Consider the following 18,846-nt stretch of genomic DNA (forward strand, 5'->3'; position numbering starts at 1 on the left):
AGCGTGTTTTTCAGTGTCTGTGGACACAGGGTATAGATTTTCTTTTAAACTTCTATGGCTGATTGCTTTGCTACTACATTGTTCTTCAGTTTATTGCTATTATGTCAGTTTGATCAAAGAAAAAGAAGTAAATATTACATATATTGTGAGGATAAATGTTCAAACAGGTCATGTTTTTGATGCAGTTGTAAGTGCCGTGTTTGATTTTGATATTTGCCTGTAAGTTGCACAATTGTGAGTCATTATGTTGCTGTGTATAATTAAATGAAAATGAAAAAACAAATGTAATGCTCATTATTAACAAAATCCATGTGAAGCAGCAAAGTTAATAAATTCAAATATGAAGGCTTTTTTTCGCTGACTTAATTTCATGGATACAAATACAAAACAAATTCATTGTTCAGGGTAAAGTACTACTTTAATAGATATAAATCAGGTTTTTATCATATATATTAGTTCTTTAGACAAATTTTAAACTGCATTTTTGTACATAGTTTCCATAAAGACAATGATGAATCTGTGCCTGTCATAAAAACTGACAACAAATGGATCAGAGCCACATCTGTATGTTTTAAAGAACAATCTAGTGAAAGCTAGTTTGCTGTGACAGTTGACTCTTTAGCTGCATCGTAACAAATGCAATGTACTGAATTTTCTGTGGATTTGGAATTGATAAGTTGACTGTGTTGTGCCCCCTGGTCTGACAGGTGGCTGGGAGGTGTGCAATCCTAGATCCTGCAGCTGTGCATTAAAATAAAGAGGCACAGATCATGAGCTTGTTTACAGTTTCAACTGCAGGATTTATTCTGCAGATTTGCCTCCAAAGGGGGTTTACTCCTCCTGAGCATTATGCGCCATCTAGTGGTATCTTTAAGTAATGCCGTAGAACATGTAAAGTGTAGTGGAAAACCGTGATTCAGCAAATATAATAAGACATAATAAGCACAAAAAATATAACGGGGGTGTCCATTTTTTTTTACCTTGTTTGAAGACATGAACTGAACTTAAATCCCCATAAGTTATGAATGCTCTTCTATTCTATTCAATTCAATTCAATTGTATTTATATAGCGCCAAATCACAACAACAGCCACCTCAAGGCGCTTTATATTGTACAGTATATCCTATAATAATACATATGGTGAAAAACCCAACAATCATATGACCCCCTATGAGCAGCACTTTGGCAACAGTGGGAAGGAAAAACTCCCTTTTAACAGGAAGAAACCTCCGGCAGAACCAAAAGTGACCACTAGCAGAGTAATATAAAGGTTGTAACAGAAGTAGTGGCTTAAAAGCAAATGGTGATTTCTCAATTTCTATTTAAAGTCTCTATTTTATTTTCTTGTAGCGTATTGTACCCTCCTTCTAACGAGGAGTGTATCAGCTTTATCATGACCATGCACTGCAAATGTTGTTAAAAAGAAACTTTAGCAAAAAAAACTTATTTCTAACACATGAAATGGAACAATAATTAAAAGAAAGACTGTTGAAATAATAAGTAGTGTACATCTCTCTAATACATTTGGATTTGAGTGCAAATGTCTTGGCCTCTCAGTTGGATACTTGAACATATTCTTTTGTTATTGCAAAATTCAAACTAGACCTGATCTGATTTACAGTCTCCAAGGTGAAGCTTGAGCACGCCCTTATTATGCAGCTCCACCAAGTGGGAAAACTCTTTTGGCATTGCATGGACTTTCCTATTATAGGGTACATTATCATAGTAGTGGTTAGTCAGGGGAAAGAGTTTATCTGGATGATTACTAAATGGCCAGAATCCATACAAATGCACCGTTTCACAAAATTCCAGTGCCAGGCTAGTCAGATATAATCCAGTGCTAGGTCGATGTTCCTTTAACCCCAGAGATTGCCAGAATTTTACCAGTCTTTCGAGATACCTAGGGTTTATGAAGATTGGTTGGATAGGGATATCCATGTCCTCAATGGCATACACAGCCCGCTGACACGCTGGGCGAGTACCACCATAGGAGAAGCAAGGAAAGAGAAGCAGGGAGTTGCCATACTGTTGGAGACTGTCTGCAAACGCCCGGCGACGTCCCGTCAGTGACCCATACCTGCAAATTAACGCATGACTTAAAGCAACAAGACATAAACTAACAAGTCGGTTCAATGTCGGGTTCATTAATTGCTCACTTTTGCATGAAGATGCTTGGGTTTGCTGTCACAAGGTTAGTCTTCCTGCCGACATCATTGTGAAATTCATTTTCCAGAGGAGGAAGGTTGCACCTGAAATAACATGAAATATTACTTTCAGAGAGAAGAGTCCTCATCACGATTTCCATTCCTTACAGTGAACATCTTTCTCACCTAATAACAAAATCAGCTGAATCAATCATTTTTCCACAGCCGCTGTTTGTTAGAATCCCACCGCTCCCAACAATTGAACAAGTGTCCCATCTCTTTTTTGAGAAAGGATTCTCCTGGAAGTGACATCAGCAGATTATAAATAACAAAGAGCAACATTTACAGTGCTTGTAACATACAGTGTGTGAAAGACAACTACTCATTGTATTCAGGAACTGATGTGATTTAATCCTTTAAGGATGATGACAAAACGTAGTCATATCATGTTTGAAAATTTGAAGAACAACAGAGGCATGAAACATGCAGCAAATTTTGTCTTCATACTAGTTCATTCATAAACAACAAATTACAAGACCGGTTCCTGTGTTTAGGAATAACATACTTTTATAAAGATTTTGAAAAGCTCCGGGGTCACAGAGATGACACTCCTGTCCTTGTCACAAACAATCTTAGATCCCACTGGAGTGTTTTCCTGAGTGACAATGCCATTGTTGGATCCATTGCAATTGATGCTCAGCTGTAATCTTGATAAATTAAAAACAAATGAGAAAAAAAATAAAACTAAGCATAAAAGGGGCAGGGATAGCTCAGTAGGTAAAGTGGTCGCCCCATGATCGGAAGGTCGGCGGTTCGAATCCACTTAACGGCTACCCTGAGGTACCCCTGAGCAAGGTACCGTCCCTACACACTGCTCCCCGGGCGCCTGCTTAGTGGGCTGCCCACTGCTTCACAGAGTGAATGGGTCAAATGCAGAGAAAAACAAGTAATTTCCCCATGGGGCTCAATAAAGTATCCATTATTATTAAAAAAGTGTAAAATTAGTTTTGGTGTTGAGATGAAAGATTTGCAAGACAGTAAAAACTTAAGGCGTGGAAAAATCAGAGGAAGAAAACACGAGGAGGTAGTCACTGGAGGAACACAGGAGGAAATGAAGCTGAAAATATTTTTCAACTTATCTTTGCTAACAGCATGACTCAGATATTCTAGGATATGGATATAATAGTTCCAGCCAATTCAAGAAGTCAAGACAGATTCCTTAAATTTAGACAGTCCTTCAATGTAGCAAATGATCCTAATGTCTCTGATCAGGGTAAACAAATGATGCCCTCTGGAAAGTGAGAGCTCTCTTAAATGTGACAAGACGGACTCAATCTGCCGAGACCATGGAGGAATGACTGTCTTCATACATCTGTACCAAATCACAACTTCTGAGTGGTCTGTTCATCTGGACGTAGCGCTTTCAGTGGGAGAAATGCTTCGTCATTCATACAAGTGGCTTCTTCTGTCTCAGCTGATTGCAGGTTGTCCCGTTTTCATTGTTCATTCAGTGGTGCTAGTTTCAGTCATTGTGCAAATGTGCTGTTTATAGATTGGGGAAACCTGCAGTCAGCTGAGACTCAAGGAGTCACTTGGATGAGTGACGAAACATTTCTTCCAATGAAAACACTACGTGAACAGAATTACTTACCTGGATGACTGAGCATTGCATCAAGACATATTACATATCACTTCTTATCCTTAATGAATGTTGCGTGTTCTCATTTTGCCCTTGCTCAAGCATCCCAGAAGCTGGTTTGTCCTCCTCTGAGCATTCACGTTCCTGCTCTACTTTCTGGCCCTCCTCAAACTCATCTCTGCTTCCTCTAAAGAGGGCTTGTTCAGATTAAATAGAACAAGAAACCAAAACATTAAAATATGTTAAAAACACGCATAGTAGTTTGGACCTGGAAGCAGAGTTCATACATCATCAATTAAAGGTTGGGGATCCCACCTGCTGTGAATGTTTTAATGCAGTACAGTTATTATTAACATCGCTTGTTACATCCTGTTTATGACAGTTAAAATAAATAACATTCATATAAGAGATAAAATTGTCTTGTGTAAACTGTATGTGGTGTTAAATAGGCCTATACCAGTGTACTTTAATGTCGGTCATAAGGGTGTTACTTTAAGAGCCATATATTTTATGAGGTGCTCTGAGGAGCTTGGAAAGGAAAGCGTCTGGACTTCTTTAAGTTGCTTGAAGACGTTTCACCTCTCATCCGAGAAGCTTCTTTAATTTAAGTTCAAATGGTGGAGAGTCCCAGATTTAAGCCCTATGGGAGTGTCCCCCCAAAAGGGACAATGGACCCCCTATTGATTCTCTACCTAACCACACGAGTCAAGGTGTGAAAACAGGTGTAGGCCATGATTAGCCAAGGTTTCTTAGGGGACACTCCCATGGGGCTTAAATTCTCTATGCCTCACTCAGCCATCTGTCAAAAAATGCATGATCATTGTTAGTGCAATGATGATGTGGGAACAGGATGTGTGTGTGAACTCAAAAGTCCCAGGATGGTAATTGGGTTCATCTGAATATTTGCTTTTCATTTTACCACTCATCCAAGTGACTTCTTCATTCTCAGCTGACTGCAGGTTTCCTCAAACTTAAACAGTACCTTTGCATAAATATCAAAACACTTTAATGATTGTTATGATCCAATAGACCAACGGCATTAGAATCATCACACGGAGCTCTGGAATGGCTGAAATCACACCATTATAATAGTCTCAAAGAGTTACCCTTAGATCCAGCTGGAATTTATTTTTATCCTTAAGGCTATTATGTCAAAATTAACATCACACGTTTGTTTTATCCTTTACCACACACAGTTATGTATTGTAGACTAGTAAGAAGTGTTGGAAGTAGTCCATAACACTGACAACAACAGGCACAGACAGAAGCTCCTTCTCTGAGGAATTTGAGGGGGATGGTCTGCCTGGACTGCTGATTGCACCAGAAGGTTCAACACTTTAAGACTGACTCTGTTAGAAGAAAGAGGCCCATAAAGAAGCTCCCTTCCCCACTTTCCTTTTCCTTCCCCCCTCCCTATCTCTGTATGCAGGCCTGACCAGAGTGCAAGAGGTGGTTGCTATGGTAATGGGATTTTTTTTTTCTTGAAAAAGGCTCATGTCTATATAAGGAGACGTATAGAGAGAGGTACAAGAAACCTGAGCAGATATCAGACCTAAGGCCACCCTCAGTTGCTTCAACCAAGCATGTTAAGATTCTGTTTAAAGGCGTACACTGCCTGGGTGTGGTGCTCTTTGTTCATTTGGGTCTCCTGAGTGAGCACAGACAAGGCAGCCGTTTTAACCTTGAACCTTGAATTGCTTAATAAATGTAATAAAATGTACTTATTTGTCTTCTTTCTCAAAAACCCAACAATTTTGTAAAACCTTGGGCCCACTCTTGTCTGTCAGATGACGATTATGTTGCCCGCACTAAGCGACACGACCGCCTTCCTCTCCTCCATGGATGCTGGAAGATTTGCATTGCTGAGGAGGCCAAAACCATCATTCACAGTTGCTCTGCGTCCACATCCGCAGTGTTGGTTCAGGTTTCTGAATCTGTGGCTGTGATCAGCTCCACTAGTGGAATTTGTCTCTACATCACAGCAAAGTTCAACATTTTTGCAAGAGAATTTTCTCTACTTGATTTAGTTGCCTCTCAGACAATTTTTTCACCCACTTGTACACATCCTGAGTGTGAGTCTGCTAAACAAGTAAACCAAACCTTTATTTCTTTCTGGCTGGTCTTAGACTTTTAATTGTGGGCTGGTCAAAGGTCCCCTTTTCACGTGTCTTCTTAACTAAAACTAGTATTGACGGGAAAATTTGTTTAGCCGTTTCGTTTACCAAATGGCTCTTAGCCTTGACTGAAGAGCTTGTTTAAAGACCTTTAGGAGCAATCCTGCCTCATCTGCATTTGAGGATAAATAGCAGCTGTTTCCTGTAGTCTGCCATCTTCCATGCTCGTACTCACATACTAGCTTCAGGCAGTTTTTATTTATTTATTTATTATTAACCAGAAATTCACATAAAAAAAAAAAATTCAACCATCAATCAATAATATCAGGATTTTAGGTCTTACCTGAATCTGTGGTAATTCTCCTCATGCTTTTTCCACGTTTGATTGTAGAGCTTTGTCACTTTATCAATGACTTCCCTGTAATGCACAAGCATTCCAGTACATTTAGTAACCTTCCTGCACTGGGTGTCTGTGAAGGTTCTCAGTCATCCAGGTCATCATAGTCTAAGGAGCTTGAAAAGAAAAGCGTCTGGACTTTTAAAATTTTATTTAAGACGTTTCACCTCTCACCCGAGAAGCTTCTTCAGTTCAAAGAGCAAATGGTGGATGTGGTGGCAGTGTCCCCCAAGGGGGGTCATGTTGACCATGTTGACGTCTTCAAGAAAAATAAAGAAGTTCTGACACTTTTCTTTCCAAGCTCCATAGACCTACTCCTTCCTGCAGGGGGCTTACATGACTTAATCTTGACATAAAAATTTTAATTTCTTAATGAGAAAGTCATGGCAATGTTTGCTCTTACTTGCAGCCTTTACAAAGTTCAGAGGGCTTTGGGGCACTTCTTTGAGGATTTGGTCGGTGAAGCTCGACAAAACTGTGAGAAACAAATAAGAGATAAAATTATGACTCTTTCTTGAACCCTTCTTTGGTCTTTTTTTTTTTCTGTTGTTCTTGTCTTGTTTACATCTCACGGGAGGTAATTTGTGATTTTAACTCATTTATTAAATCTGATCCCTGTTCTTATGTATGTTAAATATTTAAGATATTATTAGAGGGGTCTATGAGTTGTTGGAAATTTAAAGATTACAAGTAATGCCTTAATTCACTTGAGAGATGTTTGTATCAGATATTGTATCTATACACAATGAGGTTTTTGTTTGTTTGTTTGTTTTGTTTTGTTTTTTAATAGTCTTAAATGTCAACTCGAATATACCAACTGTGTTATTGGCAGCTGCTGTGCTATAAAGTACAGACAGTTTGGTGCAGGCTACACAGAATAGTATAGAATAGAACAGTATAGAATAGAATAGAATAGTATAGAATAGAATAATCCTTTAACTGTCTCCACAAGGGGAAATTTAGTTAGTCTGCAGTATTGCTGTTGTTGATGTTGAGCTATTTAAAATTGTATTTCTTACAGTCACTGTTGATATTGATTATATAGCCATATAGGAATGCTAAATGGGGTAAAAATATTGAATATCATGAATTTTGTGTATCGTTGCACCCCTAAAAAAAAAAAAAAAAAAAAAAAAAAAATATATATATATATATATATATATATATATATATATATATATATATATATATATATATATACATATATATATATATATATATATATATATATATATATATATATATATATATATATATATATATATATATATATATATATATATATATTAGGGGTGCAACAATACACAAAATTCACGGTTCGGTTCGATACTTTGGTGTCACGGTTCGATATTTTTTCAATACAAAAAAAATGTTCATGCTTTTTTAATTTTTCATTTACTAAAATTATAAATATATACTTTAACTCAAAAGTACAGTTTTTAAATTTAATGTTGCTGAAACAACAAAGTAATAAAAAAATAAATCTATCTGATCGAGAAATCACTCATCTTTGGAAAAGAGAGTTTATTACAGAGAAATGTCTCTTTCCAAAGTAAAAGCTATAGTATACGCTTCTTCTGGGCTATATTCTCAGCAGCATATTAAACATATCAGGTCCCCATAATGAGAATCATGTGCTAACGGCTGTCTAAATGACTCGGGTAAAGTTTGTAGCATGCGTGCTTGTTGTTTTTGTCTGCTTCCACTTGTCTTTGCACTAGGATGATGTCGGCGTAAATGTGCATTCATATTCATTTTGTTCCCACTAGTGCTGTCAGCGTTATGACGTTAACACAACACGGCAAATCTCCGTTAACGAGCTACCGCGTTAACGGAGTTTGCTCGTTAACGTGTTGGCCGTCCAGCCCCACGCACGGGGCAATTTGCCGCGTTGTGGCATTAACATCATTTCAGATTAATGCTGACAGCACTAGTGGGAACACAACGAATATGACTGCACACTCTTAGGCTACAGCAACATCTGAAGGTTCAGTACCTCTTTGTAGATTCCCCACTTTGTGGTTTCTCAGCTCTTTACAACACCATACTATATATGACTTTGTATTTCACTTTACATTTTACGTCTGCCTTTCTTTCAAAATGAATCCTAACTAAAAAAAAAAGTATTGTCAAAAGAAATTAAGTGCAGCCAAGTTAATTAGAAATATACTTTTGTGTAATACTACGTAATATACAAGTTATTCATGTCCAGTTATTTACAAATCAGTACCAATAATGTTGTGTAGTCAGAGTAAACCGGTCATGTGACTCTAACTTTATTTTCACTGCACAACAAAACTCATATCAAAAGAACAATGTAAACAAAACAAACATATATATAAACATATATATATATATATATATATATATATATATATATATATATATATATATATATATATATATATATATATATATATATATATACCAAATACTATGTTATTCCCTTAGAAGGAAATACAGAGTGAGAGCTGAGGTTTGTGGTTACGTGTGAAAGAATGAATGACAAAGACATGAAGACATGTACTTCAGCTTTTACCAGAGTATTTTTTAACAAATATGAAATGTGTATTTCTACTTAAATTAAGCATGTTTGTATTTCTGCAACCTCAGGCTTATATTAGCATTTTACACAGCTTCCCAACTGTTGGGAAGCATTTATCACAGTGCCATAAGCTACTTTTGATCAGAATACTTTGTTTCGTGACCTCTGGCTTTTATCTGTAAGATACAAAGGTAATTACTCACCCGTCCTCGAACGCGTACCAGGTAAAAGTGGTCAGCAGACTCCCCAAAGAGAGAAAATTGATCACAATCGAGAGCTTTTTCCTCATGTCGCTCTAGTGCTTCACCTTTCTTAACACTTCGCTTTAACTCAGCTTTTTTTATGTACTTTTACCTCATATGTTGATACGGTTATCTGCCCGGTTTAACTGTCTGGTGGTTTATGATTCATAAAATGAGTAGGCATTCTCAGTTAATCATTACTATAGGAGAAGAAGAAGTCACTTGGATGGGTGACGAAATATTTCTCCCGCTGAAAATGTGTCCAGATGAACAGAATCAACCTTTGGGGATTTTCTTAGCTGGTTGAGCATGCATCAAGATATTTGAGACTCTGTGCCTTATAAAAGCAAAGAAAAACAAAAATGACTCACAGGTGATTTGTACAAAGGTGGTTTTAGGACAACATCTACATTTCAAAACTGAGTTGCCTCCATGGACATTTTCAGACCTGTTTTGCCAGCTCATGAAATGAACTTTGATTCTGTTTATTCTAGAAATCAAATAATTAAAAAAAATTCTATTTATTTTATTCTAGGTGTACTGACAACTATCAGTGGATTACTTTGATACAAGAAGTAACAACAGACAGAAATAGTACTCGAGAATCTGCTTATTCTTTTTTATCAATGTTATCTAGTGATAATTGTGATTATGTTCAATAATAACAATACGGAAACTATTGTAGGATCTACCTTACAATATGAAGCGCCTTGAGACGACTGTTGTTTTTATTTGGCGCTGTAGAAATAAATTTAAGTTGAATTGAATTATTGGTTAATTAAGCGGATACAATTTTTCAGAATGAAAAACGGGCATAACAAAATGAGGCTTGACCGTGTTTCACTGTATCCTTGGAAACACTATACTTCCTGTTTCTTGTACATGACATCTAAAACAAGTTTTTAAAGCAAAAAACATTTAATAATCAACCTCGTGATGTTAACTGTAGAATATAATGTATTAAATTCTTCAACTAAGTTCTTGCATTAAATGACATCATGTAGTGTGTCATTTTCTAATAATAAAAAGTAGAATACATGTATAATATGAATAGTAAATAATAATTCAGAAAACTAGTGACCATGACATAGCCGTCAGAAAAAGATGGAAACCTTGTTTTCCTTCTCAGCAACATACAGACATTCATTCATTCTTAGCAGTAAAGCACAACACTTCCTTGTTTGCACTTACACATTCCGCTACAGCACACTCATGGATGCAGCCTAGCCAGTGCTCGATGTATGGCTTTCTTAGTGAGTCACAAATACGCAAAAGTGGCAGTGCTGGTTCAAAGTTTTACGGTTTTACTACTGTTTGGAATTTTAATATTGTGTGGTAATGTTTCTCTGACTTCCCACCTGCTTGGTAATTATGTTTGAGGCTTTTTCTGAATTCTAATCTTCCTATTATAAATGTACCTATATGTACAGTGGGGAAATGTTAACTTTAGCCAAACTTCTTAATGGTTTTACAAATCTTTTATGTTATATATATATACAGTGGGGCAAAAAAGTATTTAGTCAGCCACCGATTGTGCAAGTTCCCCCACCTAAAATGATGACAGAGGTCAGTAATTTGCACCAGAGGTACACTTCAACTGTGAGAGACAGAATGTGAAAAAAAAATCCATGAATCCACATGGTAGGATTTGTAAAGAATTTATTCGTAAATCAGGGTGGAAAATAAGTATTTGGTCAATAACAAAAATACAACTCAATACTTTGTAACATAACCTTTGTTGGCAATAACAGAGGTCAAACGTTTACAATAGGTCTTTACCAGGTTTGCACACACAGTAGCAAACTGTGTGTGCTACATAAAAAAATAGATAAGAGCACTAGTGCTCTTATCTATTTTTTTATGCTCCATTTTATCATGTCACTCTCCCAACCTGAATATTCCATTGTATTTCTATCTCACCGTCTACACCTTTTTTCTCTCTATCTTTCTCTCTCTCTCTTTCTATATGTGTATTATAATGGCAAGCTAGACATATACATAAAACTGGAAGCTGATTGGAGCTTCACTGAATTTCCTTTTGCGTCTCAACATTGTCAACACCTTTGCAAGAGTGACACTGATTAAATGTTCTCAAGAAGGTTGTCTGTGAAGGTTCTGCAGTCATCCAGGTCATTGTAGTCTAAGGAGCTTAGAAAAAAAAAGTCTCTGGACTTTCTTAAGTTGCTTGAAGACGTTTCACCTCTCATCCGAGAAGCTTCTTCAGTTCTAAGGTCAAATGGTGGAAAGTCCCAGATTTAAATCCAGTGGGAGTTTCCCCCCAAAGAGGGACAAAGGACTCTCTGATGACCCTCTGTGTTAAAATGGGTGTAGGTCACAATCAGCCAAGGTGTCAGGTGAACTCATTGTGAAACCTAACCCCACCCTATGATGTGATTTCATGAGGTCAGATGGCCCAGGATGTGAGTGGGCTTTAAGGCGTCTGGGGAGGGAACTCAAAACTGGATTATAGATGGCTGACAGTTGGTGTCGTAAACCACCGCCCCTGTTCAAAGATGGTCGCCCACAGTGGACGTAAATGGCTTCTTTCACTCCTCTTTCAAACCATCTGTCTTCTCTGTCCAGAATGTGAACATCGGCATCCTCAAAAGAGTGTCCTTTGTCCTTTAGTCCGCCAGAGTTTATGTTATATTTTTACATGTTGTAGTGCCATTTTTGGGAGCATTTCAAGTTGCTATACATCAATACAACCATTATAGCCCAAATTGTAATAATATGTATGCATTAAGTGCATAGAAATTACATAAATTGCAAGAAAGTGCAATAAACTACAAAAAAATTGAAAATCGTTTTTGTTTTTTTAACATATATTTCTAGTTAGAGAAATTTAAGAGGCTTATCCCTCAAAACTGTAAATACAAAAAAGTTGCACAAAATAGTTTCCCACCACAGGATATTTATTTTGAGTGTCTTCATAGTTTTATTTTTGAAATACACCAATTTTTATATACTGCAGGAAAAACGAAAATAAATGTTATACTGCAAATTTGCAAAAAAGCAGCATATGCATCAAAATAAGCTATTTCCAGCAGTGCAATATGAGTTCTAAGCATCCTAGAAACGACACAGAAAGTCATAAAGTCAAACATAACTTTTAAAAACACCAGTATAAGCTCATGAGGCCCTGATGGTAAAAAAAACTACATTTCCGCGAAATGGCGGTGGCAGGTAATGGCGGACATGCGATAGTTCACGCTGACATCTATTCTAACGTAGGAAGTGTTATGAACAGCTGATCGGATCGGCAAAGCGTGTTTCTGGAATATTATGTGTTTGTTGCTGCAAGTGCTTTTTATGCAGTTTTTGCAAAGCTGTATGTGGAAGGAAACCGTGACCTAGGACAAGCTGATGGCATAAGATGTAAGTACAACTCCTCCGGTTTCATATGCAAAAAAAATTATTGCGCTAGCTTACACGGTTGCAGTTCTACAAGAATTTAAAAGTAGTTGCGCAAAACGGAGCGTGCCCGCTCCGACCGGTTTTAAAGGGTTAAAGGTTCCCCAAAGAACCATCAAAAATTTGTTCTTTGGGGAACCTTTAAAGGTTCTTCAAATGGTTTTAAAATGGTTCTTTAAAGAACCTATTTCAAGAACCTTTTTTGAGTGGTTCTTTAAAGAACCATTTTAAATCTTTCAAAATAAAATGTATCATTAATTGAATTGTCTTGAGTAGGGCAAAATAAATACAAGCAGATAGACATATATTAATGGTTTTTTGCTATTTCGTATTATATGAAATGGCAAAAAGGCATTTTAACCCTCAGCACAACATCACTACTACATATCACACTAAATCTTAGTCATTTAAACAGTAAGAAATAAATATCTTTACTATACTATATTGTGGGGCGACCGTGGCTCAGGGGGTTGGGAAGCGTATCTGTAACTGGAAGGTCGCCGGCTCGATCCCCGGGCTCTCTGTCCTGGTCGTTGTGTCCTTGGGCAAGACACTTTACCCTACCGCCTACTGGTGTTGGCCAGAGGGGCCGATGGCGCGATATGGCAGCCTCGCTTCTGTCAGTCTGCCCCAGGGCAGCTGTGGCTACAACCGTAGCTTGCCTCCACCAGTGTGTGAATGTGAGATTGAATGAATAGTGGCATTGTAAAGCGCTTTGGGTGCCTTGAAAAGCGCTATATAAATCCAATCCATTATTATTACTATAAATAAATACATATAAATACTATACTATAGATAACACAACAATGAATACATATATTGTTTAATTAATAAAACATGATGAAAACACATTAGAAGTAGCAATAGCTTCATAACAGACCAATAAATCAACACATTTTCATCTGTAGATGTTTGCATGTTTAGTAAAACTATTTCAACAACAATATTTCAAAAATACAATACATTTTCTATTCTGTTACTGTTACTATTTTTACCATTTCTTCTTGGAGCAACTTGGAGTCACATAATTTCCTTAGGGATTAATAAAGTATTCTGATTCTGATTATTTCAGGATGACCTGCCATTATCCAATGACACATCTGCTTACCTGGATCTTTTGCTCGTTTCTCCTCCTCTTGTTTTCTCTTTTTTCTAAACTGAGCACCTGATGGCTTTCAACTTTTCTTGTTTATCTTCCACTGGTTTTAATTTTGGACTCCAGTATGAACACAAATCCCCCAACTCGAGGATCAGCACAACATAACCTAACACACCTACACCTTAGTTCACAGATTCACTTTGTCTAGGGTTTATTTCTGGGATTTCGCACAACCCAGGATTCCTGTCATGAATACATAATGGGCTTGGATTTACACCATTATGAATGAAATGTGCTCTATTTGGAAGAAGCCGGCCTCCCTCCCCTTTTAACAGGTTGTGTGTGAGACTTTAAATCATCAAACTATAAATTATAAATTTTAAATTGTTATTGATCCCTTTACCCCGAGTCCTAAAGTGTAGATTTATTTTCTTACTCTTCTTATATTTATTGTTTGTTTACTTGCACTGCTGTAACTGGAGTCTCGTCGTCTCGTCTCTCTATATGCTGGACTGTATGTAGCGGAGATGACAATAAAGTTTACTTTGACTTCAGCAGCGAGCAGGCGCACCGAGGGCTCTCGCGCTCACTTTTCTCGTATAGAATTTCGAAAAAACATCGGTGCAAATTATAAGTCTGTATCATAATGTCTGGTGTTTTCGTGTTTGTTGTTTTGTTTTTATTTTGTTTTATTTTGCGAGTTGGTTATTAGATGCTGCTCCAGCCAGCCAGAGAATACCCCGCCGCCCCGCCCTCTCCTCCCTGTGCAGCAAGCAGCAGGCGCACCTCGCAAACGGAGGGCGCCCTTACTCCCAGCAAATGGGCGATAGAAAACCGATCGGTGCCTATGCCATTCCCACTGGCATGATGTCGGGCAGCATGAGAACGAGCATTTTTTTTTTTTTTTTTGTTGCCAATGCCCGTGTCGCCCGTATCAAAAACCGCTACTGCTAGAATGACTAGATTGTAGTGAAGTAAATGATTCACACAAACATATTCAATGAAATGGAGAGATGTAGAATGTATATTAAGGTTTGACACTCAGCAGAGGAAAGTGTGTGTAAAGGAAAATGTCTCCAACTTGGGAAAGGGTGAAACTGCAGATCACCAGCTGCCCTAGGCTGGACACAAAAAAGAAACAACATGTACATTGTTGATGACAAATAATAACAGGAAAAGGGTTTTGTGTTTCTCAGACTGGAACAACTCCAATCTCACTTTCTGTTCTTAAGAAAGGAGAATTCAAAAACCAGAGAGAGGAGATGATGAGGAAAATGATGAAAATCTCTCAGTCTGTCACTTGCAAGTGAAGAGCAGACCTGGATCAATTTTCCACATGCAGCGGTCAGAAGAAGATTATAGGTTAACATCATTGGAAACGTTCAGGCCAAGTTTCTGGCTGAATTGTTTACAGCGCCATGTGTCCCTCATCCTATCAAGCAAGTCCTCTCTGAAGACAAGGAATGACAAGGGATGCAGTTCCAAAGAGCAACAGCATCCCTTGTCTTCAGAGAGGTCCAAGAGACAGCAGCAGGGTCCTGAGCAGAAAGGCCCCAGCAGCAGTGTGTGCAAACAGCATCAGAGAAGAAGAGAAAACCCTTCATCCTGACTGCCTGGATGGATGACACTGTATTTCCAGCAAGCTGCAACTTCACTGTGTGTAGGACCTTTGAGGAGACTGTCTGAGTTGACATTTGCCACGTTTGGAGTGGAATGACAAGGAAAAAGACAGTGGGGACTGCACAGGACAAAGCTGAGCCGCTACACTGCTTTGAGTTGGAGGGTGTAAGATGGAGCAGGTGGGGGCACAGAGGAATGCTGTTATTTAATGTGGGAAATCAAATTTGGGTTAACAAACCTGGGAAAAATAGAACTGAGAATGTGTATACAATGTGAGACATATACTGTATTGAAATCAGTGTTACGTTTTTTTTTTTTTACAGCAGATGATTCACTTTATGACCTTTTACAGCACCTCTGGAACCTGTTGACCAGGCCTGGCCTCCACGACAATCCAAGGCTAATGTTTGTTTCTCCCTAAGAGTGCTTGTGAAGGATTCAGCACAGACAGCTAAGTGACGTTAGAGCAGACGCGCAGTGATTTGAGGACATTTTTAATGTTGAGCTTATTATTTGACTACTATTGAGCTCATAGTGATGAAATGAGTAAATGATCCTACTTAAGGAAAGTCACTGGAGTGTGGAATAATGGGATGATCCATGATTTGGGACAAATTATGGCAATAGTAGTGGTTTATTGATTTGGCAAGAAAAACTGCATACAACACTTGTCTCTGTGATGCTGAATACTTTATTACTCTTAAGATTGTGAGGTTTGATTTGACTTATAGATTTTGTTTTCCAGGCACTAATAGTGTGGATGCAGGCTCCAGGCGGAGCCATGAGTTAAGCAAACTTAATATGCAAAACACACTAAGGCTACGTTCACACTGCAGGCGAAAGCGCATCAAATCCGATTTTTTTGACCCTATGCGACCCATACCCGATCATGGTGTGACAGTGTGAACGGCACAAATCCGATATTTTCAAATCCGATCTGGGTCACTTTCGTATGTGGTACTGAATCCGACACATATCCGATGTTTTAGAAAGCGACTGCTGTTTGAACGGTTATGTCGCATTAAATCCGTCTTTTACGTCACTGACACAAGACAGACGCCAATTATCAGCGCCCGAGAAGACATCGCGAACGCTTCCTGGCCATCCCGTGTAGATGTCAGTGAAACTGTTGGGAAGACAACGTTGGAGAAACGTGAATATTTTATTTATACTGTATAAACTGCAGATTCTGACAGAAATCTGCAACTATCCTTTGAAGCACCGCTCCTCTCTAAAACAGCAATAAGGATCATTATTAGGTTATCTACATTATTATGCAAATAACAAAATAACTTAAAGCAAAAATTGGGAAACGTGAAGTCCGAAGTCTTTATATTAAGGGCCATCAGTCAAACAATATTGTTTGCTCTGGGTCTAAACAGAGCGCGTTGTGTGTGAAGTCTTTTGCGCATGCAGGCCGCTTTGAGCGTTCACACTAGAGCACGTTTGCTGTTGCATTTTAGTTGTAGTGTGAACAAGCAGACAAAACAAATCGGATTTGATCAAAAAATCGGAATTGAGCATTAAGACCTGCAGTGTGAACGTAGCCTTACATCTTTCAACACAGGTTTACATGGCTGGAGCGGAATTACTACAGAGGAGAAGCGCTGATGTTGCCTGAGAAATTATCTAAGCTTTTTCTTTTGTTATTCTCCTAGTTTTGTTAAGTTGACTCATGGGAGAGACCATGTGTCAAAAGGAGGGATTCCAGAATTAACATAAAACAATGCTTTCTATGTTTTCCATGATATTTACAATTTTTTTGCTGACCCATAAGTGAAGGTCACTGAGCTAAAAGGAAAATGTGGATTGATGTTAGTTCCAAATGGTTAGATGTTTTTCCTTCTAGTAAGGAGATACAGGTGCAGCAGCCAGAGTATTGCTGGATGAAATTATCCCAAGGGTGGAATCTCCAGACTGAGACTCGGTGCTGATCAGAAATCTTCAGAGACCCAGCCAAAAGCAGGGACCATTCCTGGCATAGCTGGCAGCCCAAGCAGCGGATGAGGTCAAGGGTCGTACTGTTTGGTGCCCTACTAGTCATCATGAGAAGATTCCAGAACCACAACAATAACCATAAAGCTGCATTGGAATTAGTGATGTGTTGGTCGCGAACGAAATGGCTCTTAGAGCCGGCTCTTTGACGTGAACGACGTGAGCCGGCTCCTTATCGCGAGCCGTGGGTTGTTTTTTTTTTTTACCCTCTCTCTCGCACTTTTTTCCCGCTTCACTCCGCATGCGAGCCTTGTGCTTTGTACCGGGCAGAGGGGGGAGGGGCGTAGTTACACTCAGTAGCACAGGAACAGAGCAGGAGGGAGAGAGAGAAAGAGAGCCAGGGACAACAACATCACATTAGAAAAGTATAGTAATCATCCACAACTATTTTCAGTTGCGGATGATAAAGGATTCAGAAAGTTTATTCATGCAGGTCCATATGACAGAGAATAGGCATCTTCTTTTTGTTTTCATATTTTAATTTATATTGTGTTGTGGTTTGCAGTGTTTTGTGTTGTTTCACTTTAAATTTGTTTAAAAGGAAAAAGCTGAAAATTTAAATAGTTAAAAGTTGAAATGTAAATAGTTGATTTATTCATTACATTTTATGTGGAGTGAATAAATAAAAGTATATTTACAGTGGCCCCTAGAGACAAAGCACATACAAACTCCAAAACAAGTAAAAACTCCAAAACACGTACAAAAGACAACAGAAGTGCTCCAGGATGCTAGGGTGCAGTGTTGAGCTTTTGTTACCTGGTGACTACACAAGCCAGCAAGTACCAACGACCGGATTTGGTGTAGTAACAGGTAAATGAACTTTTTTTTTTTTTTAAATTATTTGAGAGATATATATATATATATATATATGAGTGCTTGTGTATAAATACACAAACAATACACACATGCTTTCAATTGTGTAATTTAAGTGATCTAGGTAGCTCTGTTTTGGAAGTTCAGTTAACTCTAGGAATGTGTTTTTGTCAGGGGTCATGTGCGGAGGCGAGGAAGGGATGACCCACACACAGGACTCTTGGTGCAGAATGAGGTTTATTGAATATCGAGACAAAAGAGGATAGGATGGCTGGCTGAACTTAACATCATCAATGACACGACAGTGAACGAGTAGAAACTGAGGGCTTAAATACACAGACTGATGAGGATGATAATGAGAGACCGGTGAGTACACAGCTGAACATAATCTGGCTAATGACACAAGATGAGCTGACACAGGAAAAGCAGGAAGTGAGCACATGGAAGTGGCAAAATAAACTGAACATGAACAAAACTGAAAACACTGGGTCACCGACCCAGGAACCCTGACAGTACCCCCCCCTCCAATGGCCGGCACCCGACGGCCAAAAGAGAAAAAAGATGAGACAGTTCAGGCGGGCGGCTGCGTGGAAGGCGGCGGCGGCCACTGAGCAGGTCCGGTGGGCGGCCGCGAGGAAGGCGCCGGCAATGACGTCCAGAAGATGGCTGGCGCGACGACGCGGCAGCCGCAGGACCAGGCGAAGCGGAAGCCTCTGGCTGGAGACAGGCCGGGCCAGCGGGCGCCGAAGCCTCTGGCTGGAGACAGGCCGGGCCAGCGGGCGAGGAAACCCCTGGCTGAGGAGCAGGAGAGCTCACAGCTGGCT

General features: G+C 38.8%; 1 protein-coding gene across 1 annotated transcript; it reads right to left on the minus strand.

The window, feature by feature from the left end:
• Positions 1–609: 609 nt before the first annotated feature.
• On the minus strand, positions 610–9,128 carry LOC146673546 (alpha-2,8-sialyltransferase 8F-like). Its single transcript, XM_085400968.1, has 7 exons — positions 9,043–9,128; positions 6,698–6,769; positions 6,241–6,315; positions 2,710–2,851; positions 2,331–2,443; positions 2,157–2,249; positions 610–2,077 (listed from the first exon to the last, which is right to left on the minus strand). The coding sequence occupies exons 1-7, from the start codon at positions 9,126–9,128 to the stop codon at positions 1,600–1,602; spliced, it is 1,059 nt and encodes a 352-aa protein (XP_085257094.1). The 3' UTR covers positions 610–1,599.
• Positions 9,129–18,846: the final 9,718 nt, after the last annotated feature.

This window comes from Rhamphochromis longiceps, linkage group LG3 (assembly GCF_057381845.1).
Source record: "Rhamphochromis longiceps isolate RC_006_pf linkage group LG3, R_longiceps_female_GT1.1, whole genome shotgun sequence".
In the NCBI taxonomy this organism is placed as follows: Eukaryota; Metazoa; Chordata; class Actinopteri; order Cichliformes; family Cichlidae; genus Rhamphochromis; species Rhamphochromis longiceps.